At 42.4% G+C, this 25957-nt stretch overlaps 3 protein-coding genes across 3 annotated transcripts; 1 reads left to right on the top strand and 2 right to left on the bottom strand.

Annotated features, from left to right (window-relative positions):
• The first annotated feature begins 1901 nt into the window (after nucleotides 1-1901).
• LOC148817552 (transcription factor HES-5-like) lies at nucleotides 1902-2494 on the top strand. Its single transcript, XM_088938298.1, has 2 exons — nucleotides 1902-1955; nucleotides 2057-2494. The coding sequence occupies exons 1-2, from the start codon at nucleotides 1902-1904 to the stop codon at nucleotides 2492-2494; spliced, it is 492 nt and encodes a 163-aa protein (XP_088794424.1).
• A 10119-nt stretch (nucleotides 2495-12613) lies between these two features.
• Nucleotides 12614-14505, bottom strand: LOC148817551 (taste receptor type 1 member 1-like). The gene is made up of 4 exons (XM_088938492.1): nucleotides 14209-14505; nucleotides 13562-13964; nucleotides 13242-13363; nucleotides 12614-12859 (listed from the first exon to the last, which is right to left on the bottom strand). Exons 1-4 carry the CDS (start codon nucleotides 14503-14505, stop codon nucleotides 12614-12616), a joined length of 1068 nt encoding a protein of 355 aa, XP_088794618.1.
• Nucleotides 14506-20180: 5675 nt separating this feature from the next.
• On the bottom strand, nucleotides 20181-25472 carry tas1r1 (taste receptor, type 1, member 1). Its single transcript, XM_088938151.1, has 6 exons — nucleotides 25137-25472; nucleotides 24026-24338; nucleotides 22936-23703; nucleotides 22217-22432; nucleotides 21587-21707; nucleotides 20181-21205 (listed from the first exon to the last, which is right to left on the bottom strand). The coding sequence occupies exons 1-6, from the start codon at nucleotides 25343-25345 to the stop codon at nucleotides 20274-20276; spliced, it is 2559 nt and encodes an 852-aa protein (XP_088794277.1). The 5' UTR covers nucleotides 25346-25472; the 3' UTR covers nucleotides 20181-20273.
• Nucleotides 25473-25957: the final 485 nt, after the last annotated feature.

The raw sequence follows: 25957 nt of genomic DNA, 5'->3' as shown, positions 1-25957 counted from the left end.
ACAGGCCTCTGTGTACTGTTACATTCTTCACTTTCATTTTTAGTTCACATTCAGCTTTCGTTGAAAAATCATTATGAATAAAATATTAAATGCAAGTAGAAAAAGTGAAAGGCAAATGTGACAATAACCGACTGCGTGGTTTCATTTAAATAATGGTAATTTTTTTAATGCCAGAATGAAGTCATGAATATTTCATGTGAAGTGGGAGATCATGGGTGACCCCTCTAAAATTTAAATTTTATATTTACAATTTACAGTCATACCTGGTCCGCATTATTCAAAGTTAAAATGTTCTTATCCATAGCATGTCGTATTTGTAAAAGGATTTTGTTTGGCGGTTTGTTTTTTAAAGAAAGAAATGGCATGAAAGTAAAAACCGAATATCAAAAAAAAAGGGGAGATGCAACATTAAAAGACTTAGTGCGGTATTCACCTTTGCTGACAGCCATCACCACTTCTTAAGAAAGATTCCCGCGCGCTACAGCCAGCTGCTCTTTTGTATGACGGATGCGGTCTTCAGACAAGAATCTTGGAGCCCGGACTGCGCTGACTTTCCCACACTCCATATTCGACTGGAGTACAATAGAAGTGTGCCGTGTTCTAAGCCCCATTAGCAATGCCCTTCTGTTTAGTATCCAATTCCCAAAGGACCATCTGGGCACGGATCATGTTAATATAAGGTTTGCCCAACTGTTATCAATTAAAAAGTACCATCTCTCCATATTAGAGCAAAGTACATTAGCTCTGTTTAATCTCACCGGGTTTTTTTGTTGTTGTTGTTGTTGGTGGTGGTGGTGGTGGTGGTGGTTTCAAGCAACGAGGTATTCCAAAAGAACAGAGAAGAATGTTGTAATTCTTAAAGCAGTGTAATTGTGTTTGTAATTAGCACACTCCACTCTTTGTTAATTAAATGCGCATTACTAGTGGTTATACAAAGTTTCGTGTTTTGTTTTGTTTTTTTTATTTTCAAAGTGCGGCGCAGCAAACGCTACAGAAAGCTTTTGGCGAGACTCGGGAGTAGCCTGGCAGAGGAAACCCAGACTAAATATCCAGGCAGATCTGCACAGCTGTATACAATAATATGATCTCAAACGCACTTTTCCGAAAATTAAACGTGTTTTTCTGCTATGTTCACGTCATTGCCTCGAGTTTAATTTCTTTGTTAAAACACAAACTTTCATTCCAGAAAATATAATGACCGATTTCTGAGATTTCCTTTAATATTTAAATGTTTGCCCCTATAAATCCAAGATCCCCCCCCCCCCCCAAGTAACAAGGTTTATATTAATGAATGAACTGTCGGGCGTCGGTCACTGTACAGAATAAACTGGATCTAACTGACCAAGCAATGAGCGGTTAATTCAAAGGGGAAATATCTACAATCCTCTTTAACCCGGGCAATTAAACAGAGGGCTGTTACTCACATTAAAGCTGTCTGGGGATCCTGTACATACACTCACGCATATGAAAGTTTCACTTGGTCATTTTTTCCCGCCTTGTTCACGCTTTCATCCTCCGGTCTGAATGAGGCATCATGTGATTTTTCGACTACGGGTGAGCAGAGCGCGAAAAAGACAAATCTGCGTCCCTGCGGAGGTCAGCTCTTTCCCAGATCCTACACGATTCCACGGGCGCTGCCTATTAGCGCACACACTCCACCTGTTCATTTGGAAGACGGCTATTATCCCTAGGCAATATGCAGTCAATTTAGCATGAAGTAATTGAAGCTACTTCTATTGTTCAGCAACGGAGCCTGATTGGCTTTTAAGTGTGGGAAACCCCTGTAAAGCAAAGACTCACACCGCCTTATGCTGTCGGAGATATATAAATAGACGCGACGCTCCAAACTCAGTCGACACTAACTCCCGCACTCGAGAGCTACTGGTGGCGGTGTGAGCGGTATGGCTCCCGTAAATCTTTACAGTATCTCTCCGAACTCGAAAGAAAAAATGAAAGTAAGTATAAGACCCTTGCGTGCTTATTACTGGCGTGTTCCACAGGTTCAGAAAATGTTGCAGTTCTCTAACTTTCAGTCTTTCTTTTCTTTTCTTTCCAGCTAAGAAAACCAGTCGTGGAGAAGATGCGCAGGGATCGCATCAACAACAGCATTGAGCAGCTGAAGCAGCTGCTGGAAAGCGAATTCAAGGCCAGCCAGCCCAGCTCCAAGCTGGAGAAGGCTGACATCCTGGAGATGGCCGTGTGCTACCTGAGGGACCACTTGCACCGCGTGTCGTCCTTCAAGACGATCACGCCAAAGCAGGGCTACGCTGAGGGCTTTTCCAAGTGCCTGGAGGAGACGCTGCGCTTCCTAGCCGTGCACGACCCCCTGAATAAATCCCAGTTCAAGCTTCTCCGCCACTTCCACAAGGCAGACCGCCAGCTGGGCGGCCGAGACGGGGCCGGTACAGCGGCCGCTCCCAGCTACCCGCCCGCCAACAGCGGTTCCAAACGCGCTGCCCCGCTCGCCACCGAGCGCCTCTGGAGACCCTGGTGACGTCCTCCAGACGGGCGTTCCGGTCCGGGGATTGTGAAAACGGAGGATGACGGGGCTTCGTATGACAGTCTTAATAAGAAATCCTCCCTTCGTAGGAAATATTAATTCCCCTTTTATCTTATCTGACAGTTGTAGGCAAAAATTGCCCTTAATGATTATTCTGTAGAGGATGTCGCAGCGTGAAATTGTATTTAATCTATTTCAATAATGCTGTAACTTTTTACTTCACTTAATTGAAGTTGTTTTTACATATTGTAAAACTTTTATGCTTTATAATACTTGGAGCGTGTTTTGTTTTTCTTGACGGAAAAGATTGTTACTCTTATATGAGCATTGTATTAATAATAGTGATTTTTTTTTAAAGTCTTAGGTTAAAAATAACCAAGCTCTTGTCCGGGCTGAACTTTCTTCTGTATTCAGAAAATTCTTGATCTTAGTAAAGAAGCACTAAATGTATTAATTGCTGTTTATCATATTGATAACACCAGGACTTTGTGTTGTTTTGTGACTTTATTATACTAAGCTTAATAAAACAATGAAAAACTATATCGTGTTCGTCTTGAATTTGAGTTCTTTTTGAACCTGAGTCCTTACTCAAACTCTTGCAAAGTCTTTCAAGTGAAGCCGCCGAAAAACAAACTCGGCGACAAAAGCTTTATTTCAACGAGTTGCATTTATATACTAATTGTACAGCAGGTTTGTGTTCACAAAATAATGGTCACATATTTCCACGTTACTAGCACCCTCGTTTTTTGCCTTTCACGTAAGGGTTTAATTACGGGGTAACGTGTCACCTACAACGTCATTTAAAGCAAAAAAAATCATAATGTAGTCGGGAACAATATTTGAAACTGAATTATTGTTCCTGCCGTTCTTAAATTCTATAATCCCATGAACAAAATGACAGCTACTCTTATAGTAGCTATTGCCTTTCACTCTATACATTTCAGAGACCACATTATCGACGGGAGTCCCGAGACGGAGTTATACCAGCCTGTAATACATATGTATGCAGCGGGTAAATGCAACTAGCTATTCACTATGAAGCGTTAAACTGTAAGCTGAGACAAGTACTTTCAAATATACCAGTTCTTTAAAAATCAGTTTTTCAAAAGCACTCCACCCAGTAAAATATTTTAAATCAAAGAGGCTACATGAGAAAGGCGCATCTACCCGGGAAATGACCTATTATCAAGGTTATTAAGTGGGAGAAGCAGCTATCATTTTTCGGCCGTGGCGATTTGGGCTTTAATCAAGACTGTCAAGACGATTAACGATCGTGGCTAATTGTTATTTGACCTTCGCTTGTCTTCATCGCTTACAGTGAATTAAATTGTTTTGTGTGTTACCAGTTTTATTCACCCATCCAGTAGCAAACAAGACGCTGAGTTTTGGTACGGGAACCCCTTTGAATAAAAAATATCTCTTCTATCAAGGTGTTTATTGTCCGAGGGGCTGGGGAATTGGAGGGAAAGCTGTTCGTATCTGAGTACCTCTCGCTGTGAGTTGTGGGCAAGTCGACTCGCTCTGTTGGGTAAACACTGTTTCAAAGTGACCATCCAGCTGCCGTTCTCTACAAAGCCACAGCAGCCTTCCCGAAACACGAGGCTGGGAGATCCAGCTCCCCCAGCTTTCCCACACTCGCCCCATTCAAAGCTTTCAAAAGCCAGACAAAAGAAGTGTGTCGTATTTCGCGCCGCATTCATGTCGCTCTACAGCTCAGGATTTGATTCCTAGAGCACACCATCTGGAGACAAGTCGTGAAGCCGCTCGTACGTGTGACGGCTGTACGTGAAATATATGATCACTGCTCATGTCCTTCCCTCTCAGAGCACAGGTCTCAGAGGCGCTCAAAGCCAGCCACCCCTTGCACAAACTGGGCTGGGTCTGACCGCACATGAAGGCAGCGGGAACGATCGTGCTGGCTTCGCTTTCACCACACAAGTCATTTGACAGCACGTTTTCCAAATCTTGCCTAGCCAGGCGTTCGCCTCGTTTGTATTCCAGGTACAATTCTAACCTGGGAAAAAAATGGGCAGTCTGCTTTCTTGCAGCCTGTGGTTCTGCTCCTTATTGTTGCGGCCGTTTCCATAAAAGCGGTCGATCGCAAACAGACTGCTTTGCAAGCCAATTATATGTTGACTCCTTTTTTTTTAACAAGCCCATTATGCTATAGGTCAATTAAAGGGGTCACGATTCCGCGATTCCCGCTTCCGACGCACCCACTGAAAGCTGTAAGGAGAGGGGGGAGCGAGGGGGTGTTTGAGTGTGTGTGTGTGAGGGGGGAGGGGGGTTAATTGGCTGGAAAGCAATCCTAGGAAACAGGCGCCATTCCCAAAGGATCTGTTCCACTCCGTTCCCATACTGTACTGTATCGCAGTGCTCCTGCCTACTGACTGACGTCTTATCACCTTTCCCCGAGTTATCAGATAACAAAGACAAGCGGTGAGCAACAGGATGATCTGCACTCAAATCCCTGTACTCGCAGCTTAACCCATTCGATGGGAAAAGATAAGCCAAAGTCTTAATTTACAAATAAAAGACATATTTGCAACACTCCTCGAGGAAAAGAGATTAAAGGATTACTTCTGCGAGCGAAGCGTATTACATTCATTTAATCAAATAAATGAAAAGTCGTTGTGGTCCTGTTTACTTGTTTCCTACGTGCGTCTTCTGTCTTGTAGCAACGGCTGAATATGTTTTTAGAGTGCCCCATTCACCCCGTGACTGAGGCTGGGGTGCACGCAACCCGGGCGTGAGAGATGCCCTTTCTGAAGAAAAATCTTCCAGATTGTTTTTTTTCCGAGAAGGCAAATAATCGAAAACACAATTTTTGACCCTGGGTGCGAAAACATACGTTGAGAATCAAAGGGGCGCAGAGGCAGCAGTAAAGGTTATGAGCCACTGTATAACCTACATCTTTTTATTTCACGCTTCTAAAAACGACTCTACATGCGAGATTAAATTATAAGAGGTTTTCCCAGGAGAACAAATAAAGCTATGGTCAACTACTCCTCACCGAAGGAAAAAAAACAGTCCTACCCGCAGGGAAACAGCTGACCTAGAGACTTAACCCAATTGACAAGACCGCGAGTGAGCTGAAGATCCACGTTTTCCACACTTTCCAGGTACTGAGTCCACTGTTCTCAAAGCTTGTCTGTCGTTATAGTACACAGTCACGGAACTCCATTAATAGGTTATGGCTGTAACATATTTCGGCGGAGGAAGTTTACAGGTACCAACAAACTCGGTACTTGAACTCCTGATTGTGATTAAAACAATGGGGGCAATTTGTTTTCCGAGTATGTCTGGTCAGGTGGGGTGGATGTTTCAATATATTTCAATGTAGCGCCTTCTTTTCCTGGCAAAACGGGAAAGTCACGACCACCAGATCTTTCAGTTGTGATCTTTTCATCAGTTGACCCCAGACTTTGCAGCCTTTACGCGAATAAACAGTCTTACATTAAGGGAGGAGTTACTATGTTAGAACATTGGGTTAGATGTTTGCTTTTAATTTTTAACCATGTTCTCGAAAATGTATTGCTTGTGTACTCCTTTCATTGGTGAAGAGACGCCAGTTTCCAAATTACCGCGGGTACAACGCGAGAGCCCATATTCACATTTTTAGTATTAGTTTCAAGAGCGATATAATTTAACAATAAAAAACAAAATTTAAAAGCACGAGCATAATAATATAATGAAAATAAACTTTACATGTCTATTAATGTTTGAAGCACAAAGCAGAAGGTGTCTCCCCTACCTTTAACGATTAAAATTGTTCAAATACCATGTATTCGTTACAGAAAGCAGCGGAGACAGTTATATGGCAAATAAAAAATGTATTTATTTCGAAGAGTACGGGACATTGTGAATCAATAAAGACGTTTAAAAATAAGCCGATGTAGTTATAGTGCAAATAAGTAAAGCATTTTAAAAATAGATTCTCATTTACAGTAAACAAGGCGATCCACCTGGCGCTGCTGGCTTGAACAGCTCTCAGACCCGTGATTGGCTAAACCCCCGAACAGTTCGGGCCGCGATTGGGTGAGAAGTGAGAATCGACACTCTGATTGGGTACAGCGCCACAGCGGAAGTTCCGTGTGTACTGTGTGTGCTGTATGAGCACGCTGGATATACAGTAACACATGCATTGGTTTCCAATTACTGATAATTCTAAGAGAAGTCGCAATGAGGTCAAAAGTGAATAGCAGACAAAGAACGTCATGGCATCCACAGCGAGCTCACGATTCCGATAGCATGTCAGGATAGGAGTGCGGACATCACGATCACATCGCTTTACCCATTGCGACTGGCCCACCACTGTCATTGCGCCACTCGCGACATTAAGTCCATATATCACGATATGACATACCCCGACAAAACACCCCCGCACCATGTCACGACATGAAGACCGCATATCGCGATATGACATACCCCGACAAAAGTGCCCCGCCCCCATGTCGCGACATGAAGCCCGCATATCGCGATATGAAATACCTCGACAAAAGTGCCCCGCCCCCATGTCGCGACATGAAGCCCGCATATCGCGATATGACATACCCCGACAAAAGTGCCCCGCCCCCATGTCGCGACATGAAGCCCGCATATCGCGATATGAAATACCTCGACAAAAGTGCCCCGCCTCCATGTCGCGACATGAAGCCCGCATATCGCGATATGAAATACCCCGACAAAAGTGCCCTGCCCTCGTGTCGTGACATGGAGTCCATATGTTGCGATATACGGCAATCTGCATAGTGTACGAAGTAAATTATTTTCGCAGTAATTAATGTATTTACTATATTTATTACTATATTTACTATATTATACACGTGTAAATACATTAATTACTGCGAAAATAATTTACTTCGTACACTATGCAGATTGCCGTATACTCCTAGTTGCGGCACACACGATATATACAGTAAAAAGCCTCAGGCACTGTGTTAGATGTGTTTTCGACGTTATATATGCGTTTATTAATGTAGTCGATTTTACGGCTGCAATTCGACGCTGATTATACGTCGCGGCGACGTATATATAGCCGTATTTTCGCCGTGATATATACGTATATTCGACGAATCACTGCCCAATGGGACATTTGTCTACAAGAGTTCTAGCCGGTTCACTTATAAAACATTTGAGTAATATTGCCCTTAGTTGGAATTTTTGTTTGCATAACATCATCATCCTTGCATTGTCTTTGTATACTGCATTTAAACCAAAACCCCACCACACATAGGAGCGGGCAGACATGAGGGCACAGCAAAGCAGGTGGGACGGTGAGACAACTTGAGCAACTGAGTCAAGGCTGGAAATCCACGGAGGTCAGACTGAGCGTGCCCACTGTGGCGTTAGCAACCACGAAATCATGGGAACTCGTAATGACAAAGCAGTCAGAACTTCAGTTTGAAAGATCTGGTTTGAGATGGAAGAGTGCCTTCTACTGGTCCACCAATGGCAATTATAGCAGCAGCTTGGTTTTCCTTAGAGGTCTCCCTCCTTAAATCTTAGGTTACAGGCTTCGCTTCCGTGACCTTGCGGGATCTGACTACATTGACAGTAGCATCGCTGCAGTAAATGAACTTTTATGGTCGTAAATAGCTTTTTAAGATATGTTTGTCAAAAGTCTGATTCTTCCAAAAGATACACAACTTTTTAATTAAAAACAGCGCATCAGAATGTAATTTTGTAACACCGGCTACTCGGTACCGACAGGCGTTGCATTCCGTCTCACTGTTTTCAGTGCAGGCACCTGAAAGCGCAGCTGAACTCAAATTGCTGTTTTGGCAGCTATTGAAAATACCCCAGCTAGCTGGTCTTGGTGTAAAAATATCAGGAACCTGGGCAGCAAATATGAAGTGTGAACAGGAATACTTGCATTTACAAAGCTCCCCTGCCGATACTGTGTATACTCGAGCATGACGTCACGGAATACTTCCGCAACCAGGCAATACGACCCTATAAACCCTCTCCTTTCAGGTCATGTGTAACGCCTCGTTTTTTTTTCTCTTATTTTCCAAAAGATACAGAGAAATACGATTGCCTATAACACTTTTTATATACAGCAATTGTATTTGGTAGGTGTTAAATCAATAGAAAGTACCCAAGAGTGTGTATTTTAGCATATGAATATATATTGATAGATACCGATGGAAGAAACAACGTTTTCGCCATTATATTAAAGAAACCATCTATAAATATGAGGTTAGTTTAATGCCAATGACCTGTCGCCTTTCGGAGGCTGTCGTGCGTAGCATCACGTACTGTCAATTGTTATACAAATTGCTGTGCGCACCCATTTCCCCACTGGGAACGAGCACAACGAGCACAACGAGCCCCACATTTTCATATGCTTTACATTTGCTTTCTTTTTTGTTTACCTGGTTAACATTTTGTACCTGTACCAAACCACGTGAGCTGCGCACAAAGGCTTTGACACGCTGTATGTACAACTGTCATCAGTGCAGCTTTTAGCAAAAAAAAAAACAATGTTATGGAGGTTACAAAATTGTTTGGCTTCTACGCCTTGTTAAAGAATGATAGGAGAGAAGGTTAGTGTAAAAAAGCAAAATACAAACAGTATGAACAAATACATGTATGTATTGTATTTAGCATATTTAGCAGTTGAAATATTATCATCTGCAGTTTAGATATGGTATATTTCTACATTCACAAAAAAGAAACGGGTCTACCCATCAATATCAGCATATCTACCAAAATTAAAAACAAAACCTCAAAGTTACATCATTTGCTATAATCCCACTACAATACCCTTTGAATGATTTACAGAGAATGTCATTACAATTTAATTTAAAATGTTATGCAGAAAATAAAAATTAATCACACAAACCTTTTCACACAAACATTACCCGAATTGTTTTTTTTTCTTATATGCTGACCTGTGTATAAATCAGGTTAAATCTAAAGTATTCTTATTAATGCAATTATGCTGAAACATCTTGGAATTTGCAATCTGAGATTTAGGATACACATTCTCTCTGGATAGTCCCATAACTTGAAATGGACAAAGTAGGCAGCTGTGTCAGCATGTGTAGGCCGCAGAGGAATAAGTACAGGTTTATTCCATGCTGAAAAGAGAAGAAAGGAAACCCAACATTTCTGCTGTGGAGCCTTCTTCAGGTGTGTGAAGACACACACACACTTCACACACCCGAAGAAGGCTCCACAGATGAAACGTTGTGTTTCTTTTCTTCTCTTTTCAGCATGAAATTAACCTATTACTTGTTCCTCCTCAGAATCAAACAAAGACGCCTTTCTGCAGTGCTAGCCACTGATGGAGCCACATGCTAAAAGTATATTTTATTAGTATAGTATAGTTTATTTTAAAACTGTTCTCTGTCACATCATTTAATCATTTGTGCACAGAAGTGGAAAAGTCACCTGTAGATTTGTCACACAGAACATTCAAAACATATACATTTAAGTGATGAATTTCTCGTACAAACAGTGTGGCAGAGATGGCCATAGTTGTTTCATATGTACACAAAGAATATCTGTTCTTGCACACAATGTGTTAAAGTAACTGCCAGAGCACCAATATTGTGTGGTTGTGACTGCCGCTGATGTTGGTATGTAGTCGAGACGTGCATCAGACAGTATTGCTGGGCTCAGTTCAGTGTGAATGAATAGATATTGAGCTCCTTAGAGACTTAACATGGTAACATCTTTCCTAACAATCTTCTCAGTGCTGTTTTCCAATCACAGTGTGATTGAAACTAATTGACCTGTGTCACCTTTAAGTCTGAAAAAAGTTCTTTTGCATGTACAGATTCAAAAATATAATTGACTTTCTATAATATTACATCCAAGCACCTAGTCAGCACTGCAGGATGAATAATTAGGGTTGAGAACATTTAAAAGGAATGTTTTAGAATCCATAGATACACAAGGGTTTCTATGTTAAGGATTTCCCTCTTTGCCTTCTTGGCTCCACAGAACTTTGGCTAAGAGCACCTATGTGCAAGCAGAAATATAAAATATAAATTAAATTAGTACATTTTAAAACTTGGCACACCTAAATTAATTTTTGATTTATTCTAATTGTGGTGGGCAGATGTTTGCATGGTGTAGAGCTGAATACAAGTTTGAAAATGGGCAGTTGTGTTTAGCTCTGGTCTAACAAGAATAGCATAACACTTTGGGAGGAAATAACTCCCAAACACAGCAGACAAACTGACCAGAGAGCACACTATATGGAATGCCACTGTGTCTCCTTTATATATTGTTGTTACAGTGAGATAGGAAATTCTGGACACAATGCAGATGAACAAATTGATTGTGATACACTTTGCTTCATTATAATGGTCAGGTAAGTTTTTCCCTGCATAGCAGAACACGAAACACAAAAAAAGTAAGGCAACATTGTAGGTGAGGGTTAAGAATGGGTTATGTCTCTTACAGCTGAGCAACAGCTGGGTTTTCTCAAAAGACTGCAGAACAGGTACGTCACCACTAATCAGATAGACAGAAATCATCACCTGTGGAACTGTGCACAGAAAGATGAGAATGTATTGCCCATGATCTTTAATCCAGAAATCAAACGCTTTTGGAAGTTTTGCGGCCAGTTTGAAGATGCAAAGGAGCTGGAAAGATCTGACAGCAATGCAAGAGATGCAGATGGTGAAGCTCAGTTCAGAAATAGTCCTGAACCTGCAGGAGAAAGCAGAGGCCATGCCGACGTTGGCATACAAGGAGCAACAGGAGCACAGAAGGGAACCTAACATGACAAAGGCAATCCTGCCCCCCGATGACCGTACAACTGGCGTGTCTCTTTTCATGACAAACACGCCCACTGTGGCTGTGAGCACTAGCAGCAGAGCACTGATGGCCACCAGCAGGACCTTACTGACCACATAGTCCCAGGAGAGATAGACCAGGGTCCGAGGAAAGCACTGCTCACTTCCCTGTGCAGACCAGTGGCCTTCAGGGCAGGACTGGCAAGCATACATATCTGGAAAGGGAAATAAGTGCGTTTTACACATCCCATGTGTAGCAACAGAAACAACACATTTTTCATTGAATTTCAAAGCATTCCGATCAAGAATGTTGATTTTTCTGCCCTTCTGGGCACAAGCTGAAAGAGACACATTTAAATCAGGAGGCAAGCAGGTGAAATCAATTCAAAAGAGAGGTTTTACACACCACTTGTGTTGAAGAACGTTCCTTCCGGACACACTTTGCAATCGAAGCAGCACCAGTGGAGTGCCGTTATCTGCTTTCTGTGTCCGGGCTGACATTCCTCGGAACATATAGATTTGGGAGTCTAGGGGAGAAACATGAGTGAAACAGGACATTTGTGTCCTATCTCCCAAAACATGGCTTATGGTCTTCTCTACATTAGAATGGCATGAGTTGAACATATACACGAGGCCTCTTAAAAGCCTTTTGTCTAACCTGTGTAATAATGGCTACAAGACCTGAGTCAAGTATGCTGCTTTAAACAAATTATGTCCTTGAGAAATGGTCAAGGTTATAAAGCAATACTTCTTCTGGATTACTTCCAGGCAGCGTTAATGATTTTGCAGCTGTGTTAGCATTTGTAGCAGAACTGGAAAAGGTCAGTTCACCCTTCTCTTCCTTTCTAGGCTACAAACTGTGGACAATCAAAAATTGCATTGCTCTATTGCTTGATGATGAAAAGAAGAGTTCAGGTTAATTTCTATCATCATTTCACTCATTATTCAAACACAAATGGAAAGATCTAAAAATTTTTCAGTCAGCGCTGCAGATTTGAGTGAATTGGCAATGACGTTGTCTCTTAGTCAGTCCAGAACAGTGCTTCCCAAACCCTGCCCTGGTGACCCCACACACCTGCTGGTATTCATCCACGCCCACCTTCTTCAGATCACTGAAGCCTTACTGGATCCAAGAAGATGCTTCAATTTTGTATTTGATTTTGTTTCTAGTCACAAATGTGGGATCTTATTTCACTTATGCTTACAGCTCCAACATGTGTAAGAGCTGGGAACAAACACTTCAAATTAATCTTATTATTAAGTCAATGAAGGATCTGTTTGTGTAACTGAGGGCTTGGCTGAAGAAAATCCAGGAGGTGTGTGGGTCTCGGGGCCAGGATTGGGAGTCGCTGCTCAGCTCCTACTGAGTAGACAGAGAGAGGCAGAGGGAGGCCACGTGGAGTACCATGTTCCTCAGCCAGCGGACCCAGCTCCTCTCGATATCCAGGCTCCGGGTTTCCAGGTTGAAGGAGCCAATCTTCTTCAAATCGCTCTCCTCCTTGTTCCACAGCAGGATGTCATAACCGAATGGAGGATCTCCATTCTCGTCAAAGGACACGGTACGATTGAAGAGGGAAAAGTTGGCCTTCATCATCTCCTTCAGCAGCTGTCCAAAACAGAAAACACCTCAAATAAACTGTGTGAAGAGTCAATATCACTGTCCTTGTCACAGCATTATTTTTTTCCTGAAACATTACAATCCAGAAAAACTAAAGTGACCTAATACTGTGCTGCTATTTTGTTGTAGAGCATTAAAAAGAGTGTACTGTATTATCAGAGTTTTAAAAAGTAATATTGATTAGTGCATTATTGCTCCCAATCCTTGAGCCATTTGTAACTTTAATCTTTTCACAATATTATTAGAACTGTTATGATATTCCAACAAATACATTTGCAGAGCCTTTCTGTGACTTTGATGCTTCATATGCACATGTAATGCAACATTATATGATGAATAAGACAGACAGCTTCCTGAACACTTTGCTTACCTCATTGGACCTGAAGTTCTTTTTAGTGCAGTGTGTTGAAGTACAGCCCAGCACCTTATGCATGCCATGGGCCACTGTGTGTACTGCAGCATATATAGAGAAGACATACTGGGAGACCAGCTCTTTGTAAATAAGAGAGGAGCAGTCATCACAGTGCTGAAGACTGGGATCCTGAAGAGAGGGAGATCCAGAGACCCTTTGGAACAAGGATTTGTGTTCGTTCGGGAGGTCCATTTGTATATTTGCTAAAGTTATCAACTTACCGAATTTCTCTAAGTTAGGGATGTTTAATAAAAAATGTTTATCTGCCAGGGACTCACTAGTGATCCACACTCTCTCCCTCAGGGCTGGCTCTCTGAAAGCTGCCTTTAAGAAGACAATAGCTGGCACGTCAATGGAGAAGATGACTGTGGCGTTTGTTCGTGTGGTAATTATGGTTCTCACAGTGGTTGCAACATATGCCATTATATCAAGGGGCCCAGTTGGCAAAACTGAGATGGATGCTATGCAGATCCCGAACTTGGAAGAAAGATCCACAAACAGATGTCCTGCATCGGTACCGTAGTTATCATCACTGGTGACCAGAGAGACCCATTTCCAGCTGAATTTTTCCAAGAGCCGCAGCACAGCCTCCACTTGGCTTTTATCGTTGGAAACCGTGCGCATGAAGGAAGGGTACAGGCGCTTGTCACTTAATTTTTCATTGGTGGCGGAGAAGCTGATCTGAGCGACAATAAAGAGACAGAACAGTGAACCTCTGTGAAACTCTCCTGCCTTTAAAAGCGTGTCCCAAACTTTAAAATGAATGCAGAATGTGATCCAAAAGGGAACTCAGTACGGACTCAATTACTTACAAGGCTTAAAACAAGCTGAAACACGATTAAACAGAACTTTAATCATCAGCAGTTTTGCCAGCCTTCAAATGAGTGCTTAATGAGAAGAAGAATCGTCCATTAGAGAACCTTACCAGGGGCACACGGAAAGCACCAACAACAGCGCCCACGCCCAGCGCAGTGCTGCTGTACACTGGTCCTATTATTGCCTTGACTTTGGTGTCCTCATTGTACATCAATGGCCGTGAGCCCACCTGCAGTCTGTTCTTGGTGCTGAGGAGGGGGATGGTGGACTCGAAGCAGTCTGTATCGAGGTAGCAGTCCATCATCTGTAAGCCCAGGGTGATATTGGGAAGAAGACTGCTGGAGTTGTTTATGTCAGCCAGGACAAGAGTCAGCATGTGCCAAGAATTGCAAGCCCAGCTATCCATTTTTGCACTGCAGGGAGAGAGAGGCAGCAAGGGCAATGATCCCTCTGGATTTCTTTTCATGTATGTACTGTATATATATATATCATGCACAATTATTATGCAATTTGAACTAATAATTTACAGAAGCATTTTCCTGGAAAAGGCTTGGTTTACATCGTATGAAAGGCCTAAGTTAAATTTAGAAGAGCAGGGCTAAAGGTTTTAAAGTAAAACAGGTCCTATGTGCACAGGTTGCCTTTGGCTGTCCTTAATCAATTCTGCACAACCATTGAACTTCAAATAACTGGGAGAAAGGATACAGAGATATTATTTACAAAAGTGACTGCAAGACTTCTCATTTGAGCCACCTTGCAGTTAGTTGACCTGGCAATATTGTTCTGATTGTAGCTTCTTAAATTAGTATGTATTACAAATCCAAATTGCCTGTTTTCTTACCATTTGCACTTAGTGCCATTGCTGCTGTCTTTTCCAGGTGTCAAACAGAAGGTCAAAAGTCCTCCTATCATGTATTCTCCACGCTGGGTGAACTCCAAGGGCAGGCAGTCTGCTTCCTGAGAAACTGCACTTGCACAATCAATACCTTTGAGAAACAGAAGGAAAGCAAAAAGACAAAGCATTCCTGCTGCTTAATATCAAATTCCAAAGACAAATCAATGTTGATGCTATGGAAGTGATGTCAAAACAACGACAATAAATGGAAATTGTGCTGGATTGCAAAATATCTCACACAGCTGTGCATTTGCATGTGAGACTTTGCACGTATTTGCATAACTCAGAGTGCTCGAAGTGGGATACTATGGATATACAGATGTACACAGTGGATTTGAATAGGATTAAGATGACTGAAAGAGATTAAATAGACTTCTTTTTCAGCTGTGCATGTATCAAAGTCAAAGTCAGCAACTTTAGACAACTGTTCTATTTCCCGTAGCTAGGGCTCATAAAGGAGACATGGGAAACTTTGACCAGTGCAATGTGTGTATATTTATTTTTTCATATAAATACTCATATAAGGTAAATGATACATTATATATTAGAGTGGACCATGTAACAGTGCTCTATAACCTTCAGTGGTATAAATAGCAGTTTTGGGACAATCCACAGTAAAAACAAGAGACACCTGATCAGCATGTGCAGTCTAAATTTAGCAAATTAGCCAAATGGTAAATTTAGGTTGGTTTGGGATTATCAAAGTCTTAATGCATTAAGCCTTAATATCTGGCACGATAGAAAATTTGGAAAGGAAAAAAATTAAGACTACCTTAAATGTGGCTAACAGATTTTGGTTTGTTGCTGTGTATGCAAATGTCAGACTGCTTTTACTGATTGAGATTGTACCAGTGGACTAGTTTAAGTCAGCAATCATTAAAATACCCCAGTATTTTTTAAAAATGTTTTGTAAACACTGGACGCATACCAGAAGTCGCACATTACAATGATGTTACTGTATTTGCTTTGTGAGTAACAGAACGAAAGAAAATTTGAAAAACAAGACATCACTGAAGAATACACAAACCCCAAAACAGATAACTAAAAATTTGGAATGATCATAATTAGGCAGTTGCATGATGCTTAAGGCTTCTTGAATGATTTTATACAGTCAGCAAATTGAAGAGCAATGCATTATGATACTAAGGATTGTTCTCATCATATGCAAAGTATTTCAGGGGCATGCCTGAGATCAGCATGTACAATTTCAGCCTTCATTAACTCACCACTCTGGCTCAGTGGTAGGACAGTATTTGACTTGATACTTGGTTTCGATCACTGTAGGGTATTTTAATTAATAGAGATGTAGAGTGTGAGCACTTCAATCCCAGCCCCGCTGTGTGCTGAGACTACAGATTACATAAGAGTAATTGTCTTTTATTTGAGGAATGAGGTTGTTAAAACAATGAAAATCATTGCTTATTCTGGTGCCTGTCTTCATCTTTAGGTCATTTTTCCCAATGTAAAGCAGCCACATAAAAGATCAGTAAACGTTATACCTGAAGTATACCCATCCACAAGGGGGGGTTATATCTGAAATGACTAGATGTATTTCATGAGAATTTAATGGAAAATAAAATTATCTTGTTTTAAATAAGTACAAATAATTGAATTATTACAATGTTCAGTCCATGAACAGAGTACACTCTTTCTGTCTTATATTCAGAAATAGTCTGAAATAGTCCCTTTTACTGCAGTGGTTGTCATTCCTGGTGTGCAGCTGGCTCTCCAGTATTAACTGGTGCCTACATCTGATCTGTTAGTTGGTTTAGACTTCTTTTCTGGACTCAGTCTTTGGTATAAAACACCTTAGTTATAGTGCAAAATTTCCAATAACTTTTTACAGTCTCACTCCAGCTCACTAATTGAGAATTGGCTCTTATCGTTCTGGCTGAACAGTTCTAATAAGTTATGAATTAATGATGTATAGCCACAGGTGGGATATATAGGCAATGCACATTATTATAATGATTTTTGCTAAAACATACCCAGAAAATCACATAAATGTATAATCATTAAATATATTTACTCCAATACATTTTTGAGTAGTCAAAATAAGGAAGACGTAGGTCTTAGTCTGATGGGCACCAGTGCAATTTGTCTGCATATTTGGTGTTTGAATTGTCATTACATTTTCATGTTGTGAAGAAATAAAATGGGATATTTGCTGCTTCAAATTGTATAAATGCATGTTGTGTGGTTAGAATTTGCTGGCTTTTGATGCCAGAGCTCTTTTTAACGTCTGGGACTGCACTGAGAAGCACTCCTGGATTCCTCCTTGGTACGAAACAAAATATAAATTTGCATTCGTATTAATACGAAGTGTATAGGAAAATCTAAAAAGAACATCCATTCAAAGCATGTGCTCTACTGCGTGCTGCAAGTACTCTCGGTCAACTCAGCACAAGCTGGAAGTTGCAGCATTTCTGGGAAGAAACGTGTTGTGCGATTCCTCCTGTGAGATGTGCGCAGCTCGCCTCCATTTTATTCCAGTCTATTTCCGCCCTCTCCTGGTGACTGCGCGCCATTGCAGTCTAGCGCTGTTCAAAAGCATCGATTCCGCTACATCACGCTGCTTTTGAGTGACAGAGCTCCCTAAGCACAACAAAACACTTAAATGAGTATGATTAAAAAAAAGAATCTACGTTTAAGGGTAGAACATATTAGAGTTAATCTTGCACCTGAGCAAAATGATCTATAGTTTTATAGAGCTAAGCATCCTCATAATGATATAGACCTGCCATATACAAGACTAAAAGTGTTGCACTCAGTCTCTCTGATTGGCCTCATTACTATTGCCATCATCTGAATGTTGATATTCTATTACAAAAATAATGTTATTCATAAATGCTCTTACTCTGTTATAATGAAAGATAATTAGATGTACAAGTAGTATTAGTTACCATAATTCATTAGTAATACTTGTTTTAGAGTAAATTTTATTTGTGGTAGTACAGCATAGTTACAGAAATAATAACAGGTATAGTGGTACCTACTTTACTATGCCTACTGTTGAGTCTTAATTCATATACTGCATTTAACTCTGCTATACATACATATATATTTCACTTTACAAATTTGTTCAATACAACAGAAACCCCTTCTTTTTTGACAATCTGAATTTAATTCACAATTGCAACCATTTCACATGGCATTTCTACATGGCATATAGTATGACCTACATGAAGAGTAGTAATACAGATTTAAAATGTTAAAATGATACTCAGATCTCAGTTCAGTCTATTGTCATGTGCTCACGTGCAATGAAATGCTTATTTGCATGTGTGCTCCAATACAAAGACATTAGAGGAATCACCAAAAACAGAGACACAGAACAGCAGCAGCAACAAGTTAAATAACCTACGACTTAAACTGTCTGATCATATTCACAAGTATGAAAGGAGTTGTCATAGGATAAGAGCTTGTTTCAAGACAGAAACAATTACTTTTCATACAGCTGCATTGATGTAATTTAATTTAGTAAATGATGACCATAGAATACATGCAAGCCATAAAATGAACCTTCCTGCTGATACTGTATTCCAATGGAATAGCATAAGACCTGACTAGGAGACTGTAGAACTTTTGAACTGCTGTATTTTATCATTCCTTGAAAGTAAATCAGTGGAAACTGGATGGTGACACTTCAAACAGATTATGCTTGAAGCACAGAAGATATTTATCCCAACAGTGAAATAATAAAAAAAAATCTATAAAAAACCAGTATCCGGCGTGGCTCAACAAATCAGTCAGTAAAAACATAGGGGAAAAGAAAACACTGTATGAAATTATTGAAAAATGACAGGATCCAATTAGAGAAAAAGAGCATGATGAATTGTAAGCACAGCTGAAAATGGAAATTGAAAGGAATATTGTAATGGTGGTATTTCACTTGGGAACAAAATACGGTGCCTCAGGCAGAAGAAAGCTACATTTATGTATAAAATAGTATTAACATCAAGAGGTAGAAATGTTTGGGGTATTTCAAATACACGAGATCAATAAATCCCCAGGTCATGATGGTATCTTACCAATAAGAGGTTCCAAAATTAAATATCCTCATGTGAGTATGTACTGTATGTAAATACTTAGATCCAGTATCTCCTGGGACCTGAGTGAGCAGTTATTACTTCAGTCGAATGTTTCTTGTTGCTGTAGATCAGTTTCTCAAATTGACTTTTGGATTTTGGTCCATTTTTCCTTACAGAGCAGCAGATAGTCATTGTCGTTGAGGGTTTCTTGCACATCCAGCTTGCAACCTCACGTTGAAGGAGCATTTCAGCATTATTTTGGGATTGCTCTCTACTGACAGGCTGAAGGAACTAAACGTTTCTTGTTTCTGAAGAATCACAAGAACAGTACTTAACTGGGATCATGGCTGTTACTGCAGCGACGTGTTTGTCCTACACCAAACAGCACACACACACCTTACAGTGAATGCCTCACCTATTAACTGAGCGTGACTTAATCCTGTGCCTTTTCTTTGCATCTTTTCAAATATCCATACTGGGGGAAGTACAATATGATTCCCTGTCCCCTGAAAATAACACAAAAGAGTTTTACTGCCCTAGACTTTAATTGACAGCTCTGTCCCTCTCTTTCCTAAGGGCCAGGCCAGATCGGCCCAGAGTACAGTACCTGCGCCATGGCATAAGACCCTACAAATCACAAAGAAGACCGCAGAACATCTGCGAGAGCTTCTGGCAAAGGCAGGTGTAAATCAGTTTGGCCTATTCAACTCCAGACGGCAGTCAGCGCTGCCAACAGTGGGCACACAGACATGCCCGGAGACAAAGGCCGCAGCCTGCCTGAGCAGTCACCAGAAGGCATGGCACTGGTCTGCAGTCTTTTCTTCTTTTCATTGCATTTTATTGCTCCCTTTCTTCCCATGCCTTAGCAAGTCAAAATATATGAATGTCCAGAATGGCACTGAGGGGAAATCTGGTACAGCTATAACCTAGAAAAAAATCATTAAAAACATTTTTCCGAACGGCAATAAGATCTCAGGTCTATTAGGGGGGTAAAAACATCCAGTTGCTAGAGGGTTTCTCCTATGTGCCTGTTCAGTATTCGTTATAGCTAAAGCAAATGCAAGGTAAGATTTGGGATATAAACTATTTCATTAAACAAAAGACTTCTGTAGTGGAACCCTTAAATCCCAGAGTTGAATATCTCAACCAGCATCCAAAAAGGGCATTGCATTCTCCATAGATTATACCGAGTCTGTTTGAATCACACGGATTTATAATACAGTCCATGTACAACAGCTTTTTACTTCATTAGTTCTCACTCTTCTTGGTTGTGTACATTTGAATGCAGTTCTGGAAATGGGCTGTAGTATTCATTTGGGGTTTTAGAACAATGATGTAGACCTTGGGCATGAAATAGCCCCCCAGTATCCCCAATACACTAGCTAGGATGGCTATGACATTAACCACAATGAGGTACTTCCCTCTGCTAATGATGTAGACAGTGAAGAAAGTGAGCCAGGAGATCAAATAGATCAGCAAGCTGAACGTAATGCACTTGGCTTCATTGTAGTTGGCCGGCAGGTCTTTCCCCATGTAGCTAAAAGCGAAGCAGAGAAAGCTGAGCATAGTGATGTACGCGAGCTGCAGGATGGAGCTTACAGACTCCGTCCCGCTGCACTCCAGAATGATGGTGTCTGGGTAGATGTTGTAGACCTCGGTTGGCACAGGCCGGGCCAGGAGAACGTGCAGCAGGGAGATGAACAGCGCGATCACCGAGGAACTGAGGATCACGGCCTGAGGCCCCCTCTTCCTGGCCCACACCTCGTAGGCCCTGGGCAGCTTGGAGGCCATCTTGAAGATGCAGACGATCTGGAAGGAGCGCACCGCCATGCAGGACAGGCAGACGGTGAAGCCGAAGGTGAAGAGGGGCTGCTTGAGGACACAGCCCAGCCCGGAGGGCATGCCGAAGTGACAGAACGAGCTGCAGGTGGCCCCGGCCAGCGAGGCCAGCATCAGGAGGCATATCTTCCCGCCCGCCGACTTCACCACCGGGGTGTTGAGATGGAGCAGGAAGAGCAGGGCTGTGGCCAGGGTCAGCAGGAGGGTGAGCACCAGAGAGACCAGCAGGGCTACAGCTAGGCTGTCTTCCCAGGGCAGGTAGACCACCGTTCTGTTGACACAGTGCTCACTCTCTGGTAGGGACCACTCGTGTTGCTTGCACGGCTGGCAGAAAGTATACCCTGACACACGGTCAGAAAAACACAGAAGAAATAGGATTCAGTTCGTTTTCACCCTAATAAAAAAAGAAATTAGTATTCAGTTTGTTTTCACCCAGATAAAAAATTCTGGGAGTGAGGGAAAGACGATTCAAGAAAAACGGGTTGTAGTTTGTGTGTAAATTGCGCCACCTGCTGGGATTTTCCTGGCATGTTCACATAGGGAGGAGGGCTGGGGTTCACTGGTCACTAGGCCTTGTGTGCTTTGGATTTCTAAAGCCCTGAGTGATGTTCAGGGTAACGGTAAAGCTTTGTGGTTTGATGGCCTAACTTTCTGATGGAATTCTGTACCCTAGAGGTGATGCTCACTAAACCTGAAGATGAAGCTGTGAGCTGTTTGCTTACCGCTCCTGTTGAGGAAAGTGGAGGGTGGGCAGGCCTGACAATCAAAGCAGCAAGCATGAGTCCCCGTCTGCAGTCTCCTGTAGCCCTCAGGACACTCTGGTGAGCACACCGACTCTGGAACCTGGGGAGAAGTCCAGACCTTCACAGCTGAACTCGGCTAACAGGCGCTGACTGTGTGACATCCTTCTTCCCTGACACTGAGTTAATCCAAGCACAGCAAAATGCCAAGCACTAAATGTCACATACCCAAACACCTCAAAAGGTAAGCTTGGCTTTTCACGAGGCCTGAATGTGAAGGAATATCAACATCTCTTAAAGAGAAGTTACTTCCAATTATTCTCTCTCTGTTAAAAAGTGTTGTGAGAATCCCCGCACTTAATTCCTTCATTCCTAATCTGGATACCACCAGGCTACAAAGTGGTAACTCCGTCATTCGATTAAAATGACACTTCATGGCTCTACAAGCAACATCTCTGATGTCTCTAAAATAATTATGGAGGAGCGTAAGAAAACACAAAAGAGGTTCACGCTCAATAATGAAACGGGACTATTGAAACAAAAACTCCGCTCACACTAGGATTGGACGAACTCTCCTAATGTAAACAGTATATTAAGAGAAGCTCCACTCACCACACCCTGGCGGCCTGTGTTCCAGTTGATGAGACTGGCATCAATGTCCAGATTCTCAGGGTCTGGGCTATACGTTCCGACCAGCCTCAGAGACAGATTCCCTCCTGCCCAGTCCCAGGCCATGATGTCATAGCCTGTGGGAGGGTCACCATGCTTGTTGAAGTACACTGGCTCACTCCCCACAGAAAAGTTCACTTGCCTCAACTTTTCCAAGAGCTGGAGAAAACATTGAAACAACACCATAACACAACAAAGAAAAATAAAGGGGAAAATAAAACAGCAGTATTTTGGTACTGCCCACGCAAACTGTAGTAATTTACTTTTGTGTTGTCTTATTTTTACTGAAGACCTTGACTCATAAGGAATACAGCACAAATAATATCAAGTGCACACAATGTCTTTAATTGTTGATTTAAATGTCATTACTCAGATTCTAAATGTCAAAACTGCCCAGTACAGCTGAAGGAGACTATAGATCAAGTTAGAAGAGGTTCCAATGAGGATCTGCAAAGAAACAAGCAGGGGTTAATGCCACACTGAAATTTAGAAAGAAGGAAAAAATACATTGGTACTTCTGTGGCCACACATTCCTGAAGAGGTTTTTGTGTTTCTCAGTGTTGAATTAACCCCTACTTGTTCTCTTACAGACCGAGTTTCTCTTCGAAGCACACATCGCCTACTCGTGTGGCTTGGAAAACGCTGTCGAAGTGTTGACTCACGCGCCATGGTAGGGCCTCCACCCTACTGCACGCCAGCGAGTCGCAGTCCAGCAGGGAGCGCAAGGCATGCGCCAGGGCGTAAACGGCCTTGTAGACATTGAAGGAGGACTGAACATCGAACTCCTCCAATGGCACCTCTCCAAGAGTCAACGTGCCGAAGGCATCCCTGCCTTGCAGGCACCCGAGTGCACGCCATCTCTCGTCCTCAGATTTGTTGGCGACGGGACGTCTCGTTTTTTCTACGGCAAGGGCCTCGAACCCTTCAAAGCCGGATAAGGTTGCAGTTTTGGTCGAGATCCCAAGGACGGTCCCGATCCTCTCAATGCCTGGGAGGGCGGACACCCTGGTCGATATCGACCAGTCTTCCGATCCAACCCACACTTTGCCCGTGACGTTCTGCTCGACAACCAATGGAAAGAAACCGCTGGCAATGCGTTTGCTGGAGAAGACTACTATGGTGTTGACCCGGGTGTCCACGATGCTTCTGACCATCTGAAGCATCTGCTCCCGTCTGGAGTCTGTGTATGTCTGGATGATCCCTTTGTAGGCGATACAAATACCGTATTCTGAGGCCAGCTCGGATAGGCTCTGCACGCCTTGCTGCCCATAATCATTGTCGCTTCCCAGCAGGGCAATCCACGTCCACTTAAACTTCACCAGGAGCTGCACCATGGCCCTGACCTGGTTCCTGTCGCTTGGAATCGTGCGGAAGAACGCTGGGTATAGCTGTTTGTTACTCAGCATTTCGTTTGTGGCCTCGTAAGAGATCTGCAACACAGATAACAAAAGAGATGCAGCACCAACAGAGAAATACTACTTCTACACCGATATTGCAGGTTCTGTTTAACTGGGTTTCTTACAAAGTACAGTGTAGATGAAGGAAGGCATAGTGTGGGTGGGGGATAAATTGTCTTAGTTTTCATCACAGGTTTACACTCTAAAATAAGTAAATTGGTTGCAACGCCAGTATTGACTAGAAGTGTCCTCTCATCAATCACGAGCCCTTAGCCCACTCTCCTGTGAAAACCAATGGTAGTTTTGGGCAGAGCCAAGAGGTGTGCTCAAATACAACAGCTGAATTATTCCTCACCTCTGGAATCAGATAGTAGCCCAGTGTGGCAGCAGAAGTGAAGGCATAGCTGCTGCTGTCTGGCCCAATGACAGCTATGGCTCTGGTCCTGGAGGCAGTGCTGTGAGACTCCGGCTCTCTATTGTAATCATACTGCTGGACAAGCAGGTCAAGAGTGGCCAGTATGCTAGCAGGCTTAGAGCAAATATCGTAGATTTGGTAGCCCAAGGTAACTCCTGGTAGCACGTTCTCTCCTCTGCTGCCATTGTTAATTTCCTCAATGGCAAATCTCATGGCTTGCATCAGATGATAGCCGTGCTTGTTGAATATCCCGCTGAGGAGGAAAAGCGTCACAGCCGTTGAAATTAGGGCGCAGCTGAAACAACTGAACCAAATTAGACCGCTTTCAATGTTTCAGACACATGGCCACGGAAAAACAAATTCAAACAATAGCCTTTTTTATCGCTGTCTAGAACAGGTATAAGATATTCCTTTCTCGTGGGATCCAGATACAGCCTAGAAAGGCAGGGAAAGAAAATGTTTGGTCTTTGTTTGAGTACTTTTTATATAACATGAAATAACCTAAGTGAAAGGATTCCTTTGTAGATTTAGAAACAAGCAAATACTGCAATTAGAGCAATGGGGGGAAATTACTAATAACAAACTATATCTGCAAATGATGGCACTTCAATTGTGAAGAGGCACTGACTTCAGCTGAGAGTGTTGTGTGTGCTACTGTGGAAATATGTTTCTGTTAGAGGTAATAATAGAACTTCTGCACGGTTTTGTCACCTTGACACATTCGATATTACACACCAGACTAAAATAGCTGTCACTCAAACCAAATGTAACGAAGTACTGTGGTGCAAGCTCCATTTGTCCTATGCAATGAGTCACTTGAGCTTTTGACAAGTAATACATTTCCATTATCTTTAATTGCTTAAAGGCAGGTAACAGTGAATGAACACATTTGGTAACATTAATCTATAAAACATGCGTAAAAAAATATCTGCTAAGCAGATGCCCTTATCCAGGGTGACTTAAATACATTTGAAATTTAAAATAGGCAGGTAGGAGATATGGTGGATCCACCTCAAGTCCGTTATTAACACTACAAGGAAAGTAGTCTTACTTTTGGCAGTCGTCCAGCTCTGGCACAGATTTATCAGACATTCCAGCGTTGTGTATAGGAAACAGCCCAGCAATCACATAATCTCCATCCAGCTGGAACTGAGAGAGCGGACCAAACTGTCCTGCAGCAGCAAGGTCCCAGCACTGCAGGACAGCCGCCCACGTCATCCACCCGAAGGCTTGCAAAGTGACTCTGCCACAGACGGCCATCCCAGTCCTGAGCTCGCGACGTCTGGATTGCGTTTACTAAACTCAGCCGGACTGGGTGACTTTTTATCTGCCCGAGCAGCACTTTAGTGGCTCTGTTTGTTTTTGCACTTATTAAATTTGCATGCTTTCAAATGTTTAGCACCGAGGAGAGGTGTGGCAGTGTAATCCCACCAGGCAAACGGACGACACTGGGAATCAGTGTCAGATGAAAAGCTGTCCGACTTTATTTGCATTTTGCAGCAGCATGAATCAATTCATCTTTGTGGCTTGTGCAGTGTGAACAGAAGAGCTTTATCTATCACAGAACAGAAAAAGAGAAAGAGCTGCTGCAGCAGGCTCACAGATCGCTGGATGGACTTCGATCTCCCTCTAGCTGCAGAAACTTTATTGAGGGAAAAAAAGAAGAAATGTCGCCATGGAAGCTTTGCAGCCCAGAGTTATACCATAGCTGGCCCAGTGCATGCTGTGATGACACAGAACACACAGCAGCGGTGATGACTTCATTTCGATAACTCAGTGGGTTAAAGAAGAGCACTTGGCGACAGAGGTGGAAGCTGCACCGTTGGCACTGTTGCCTTTAGCTCAGCGAAGAAAACTGCAGGACATGATCCC

This window comes from Atractosteus spatula, chromosome 20, assembly GCF_055471065.1.
Source record: "Atractosteus spatula isolate fAtrSpa1 chromosome 20, fAtrSpa1.hap1, whole genome shotgun sequence".
NCBI lineage: Eukaryota > Metazoa > Chordata > Actinopteri > Semionotiformes > Lepisosteidae > Atractosteus > Atractosteus spatula.
Note: the sequence above shows the minus strand (reverse complement) of the source record. Positions and strands in the feature narration are given on the sequence as shown.

Coding starts and splice junctions, on each gene's coding strand:
- LOC148817552 (XM_088938298.1), top strand. CDS start 1,902: ATGGCTCCCGTAAATCTTTACAGTATCTCTCCGAACTCGAAAGAAAAA. Junction 1,956..2,056: donor ACTCGAAAGAAAAAATGAAA/GTAAGTATAAGA, acceptor TTTTCTTTCCAG/CTAAGAAAACCAGTCGTGGA.
- LOC148817551 (XM_088938492.1), bottom strand. CDS start 14,505: ATGGATAGCTGGGCTTGCAATTCTTGGCACATGCTGACTCTTGTCCTG. Junction 13,965..14,208: donor GTGCTTTCCGTGTGCCCCTG/GTAAGGTTCTCT, acceptor ATTGTCGCTCAG/ATCAGCTTCTCCGCCACCAA. Junction 13,364..13,561: donor GGAGAGAGTGTGGATCACTA/GTGAGTCCCTGG, acceptor TTATTTACAAAG/AGCTGGTCTCCCAGTATGTC.
- tas1r1 (XM_088938151.1), bottom strand. CDS start 25,345: ATGGCCGTCTGTGGCAGAGTCACTTTGCAAGCCTTCGGGTGGATGACG. Junction 24,339..25,136: donor GAGCTGGACGACTGCCAAAA/GTAAGACTACTT, acceptor TTTCCTCCTCAG/CGGGATATTCAACAAGCACG. Junction 22,433..22,935: donor TGGAGGCCCTACCATGGCGC/GTGAGTCAACAC, acceptor TGTTTTCTCCAG/CTCTTGGAAAAGTTGAGGCA.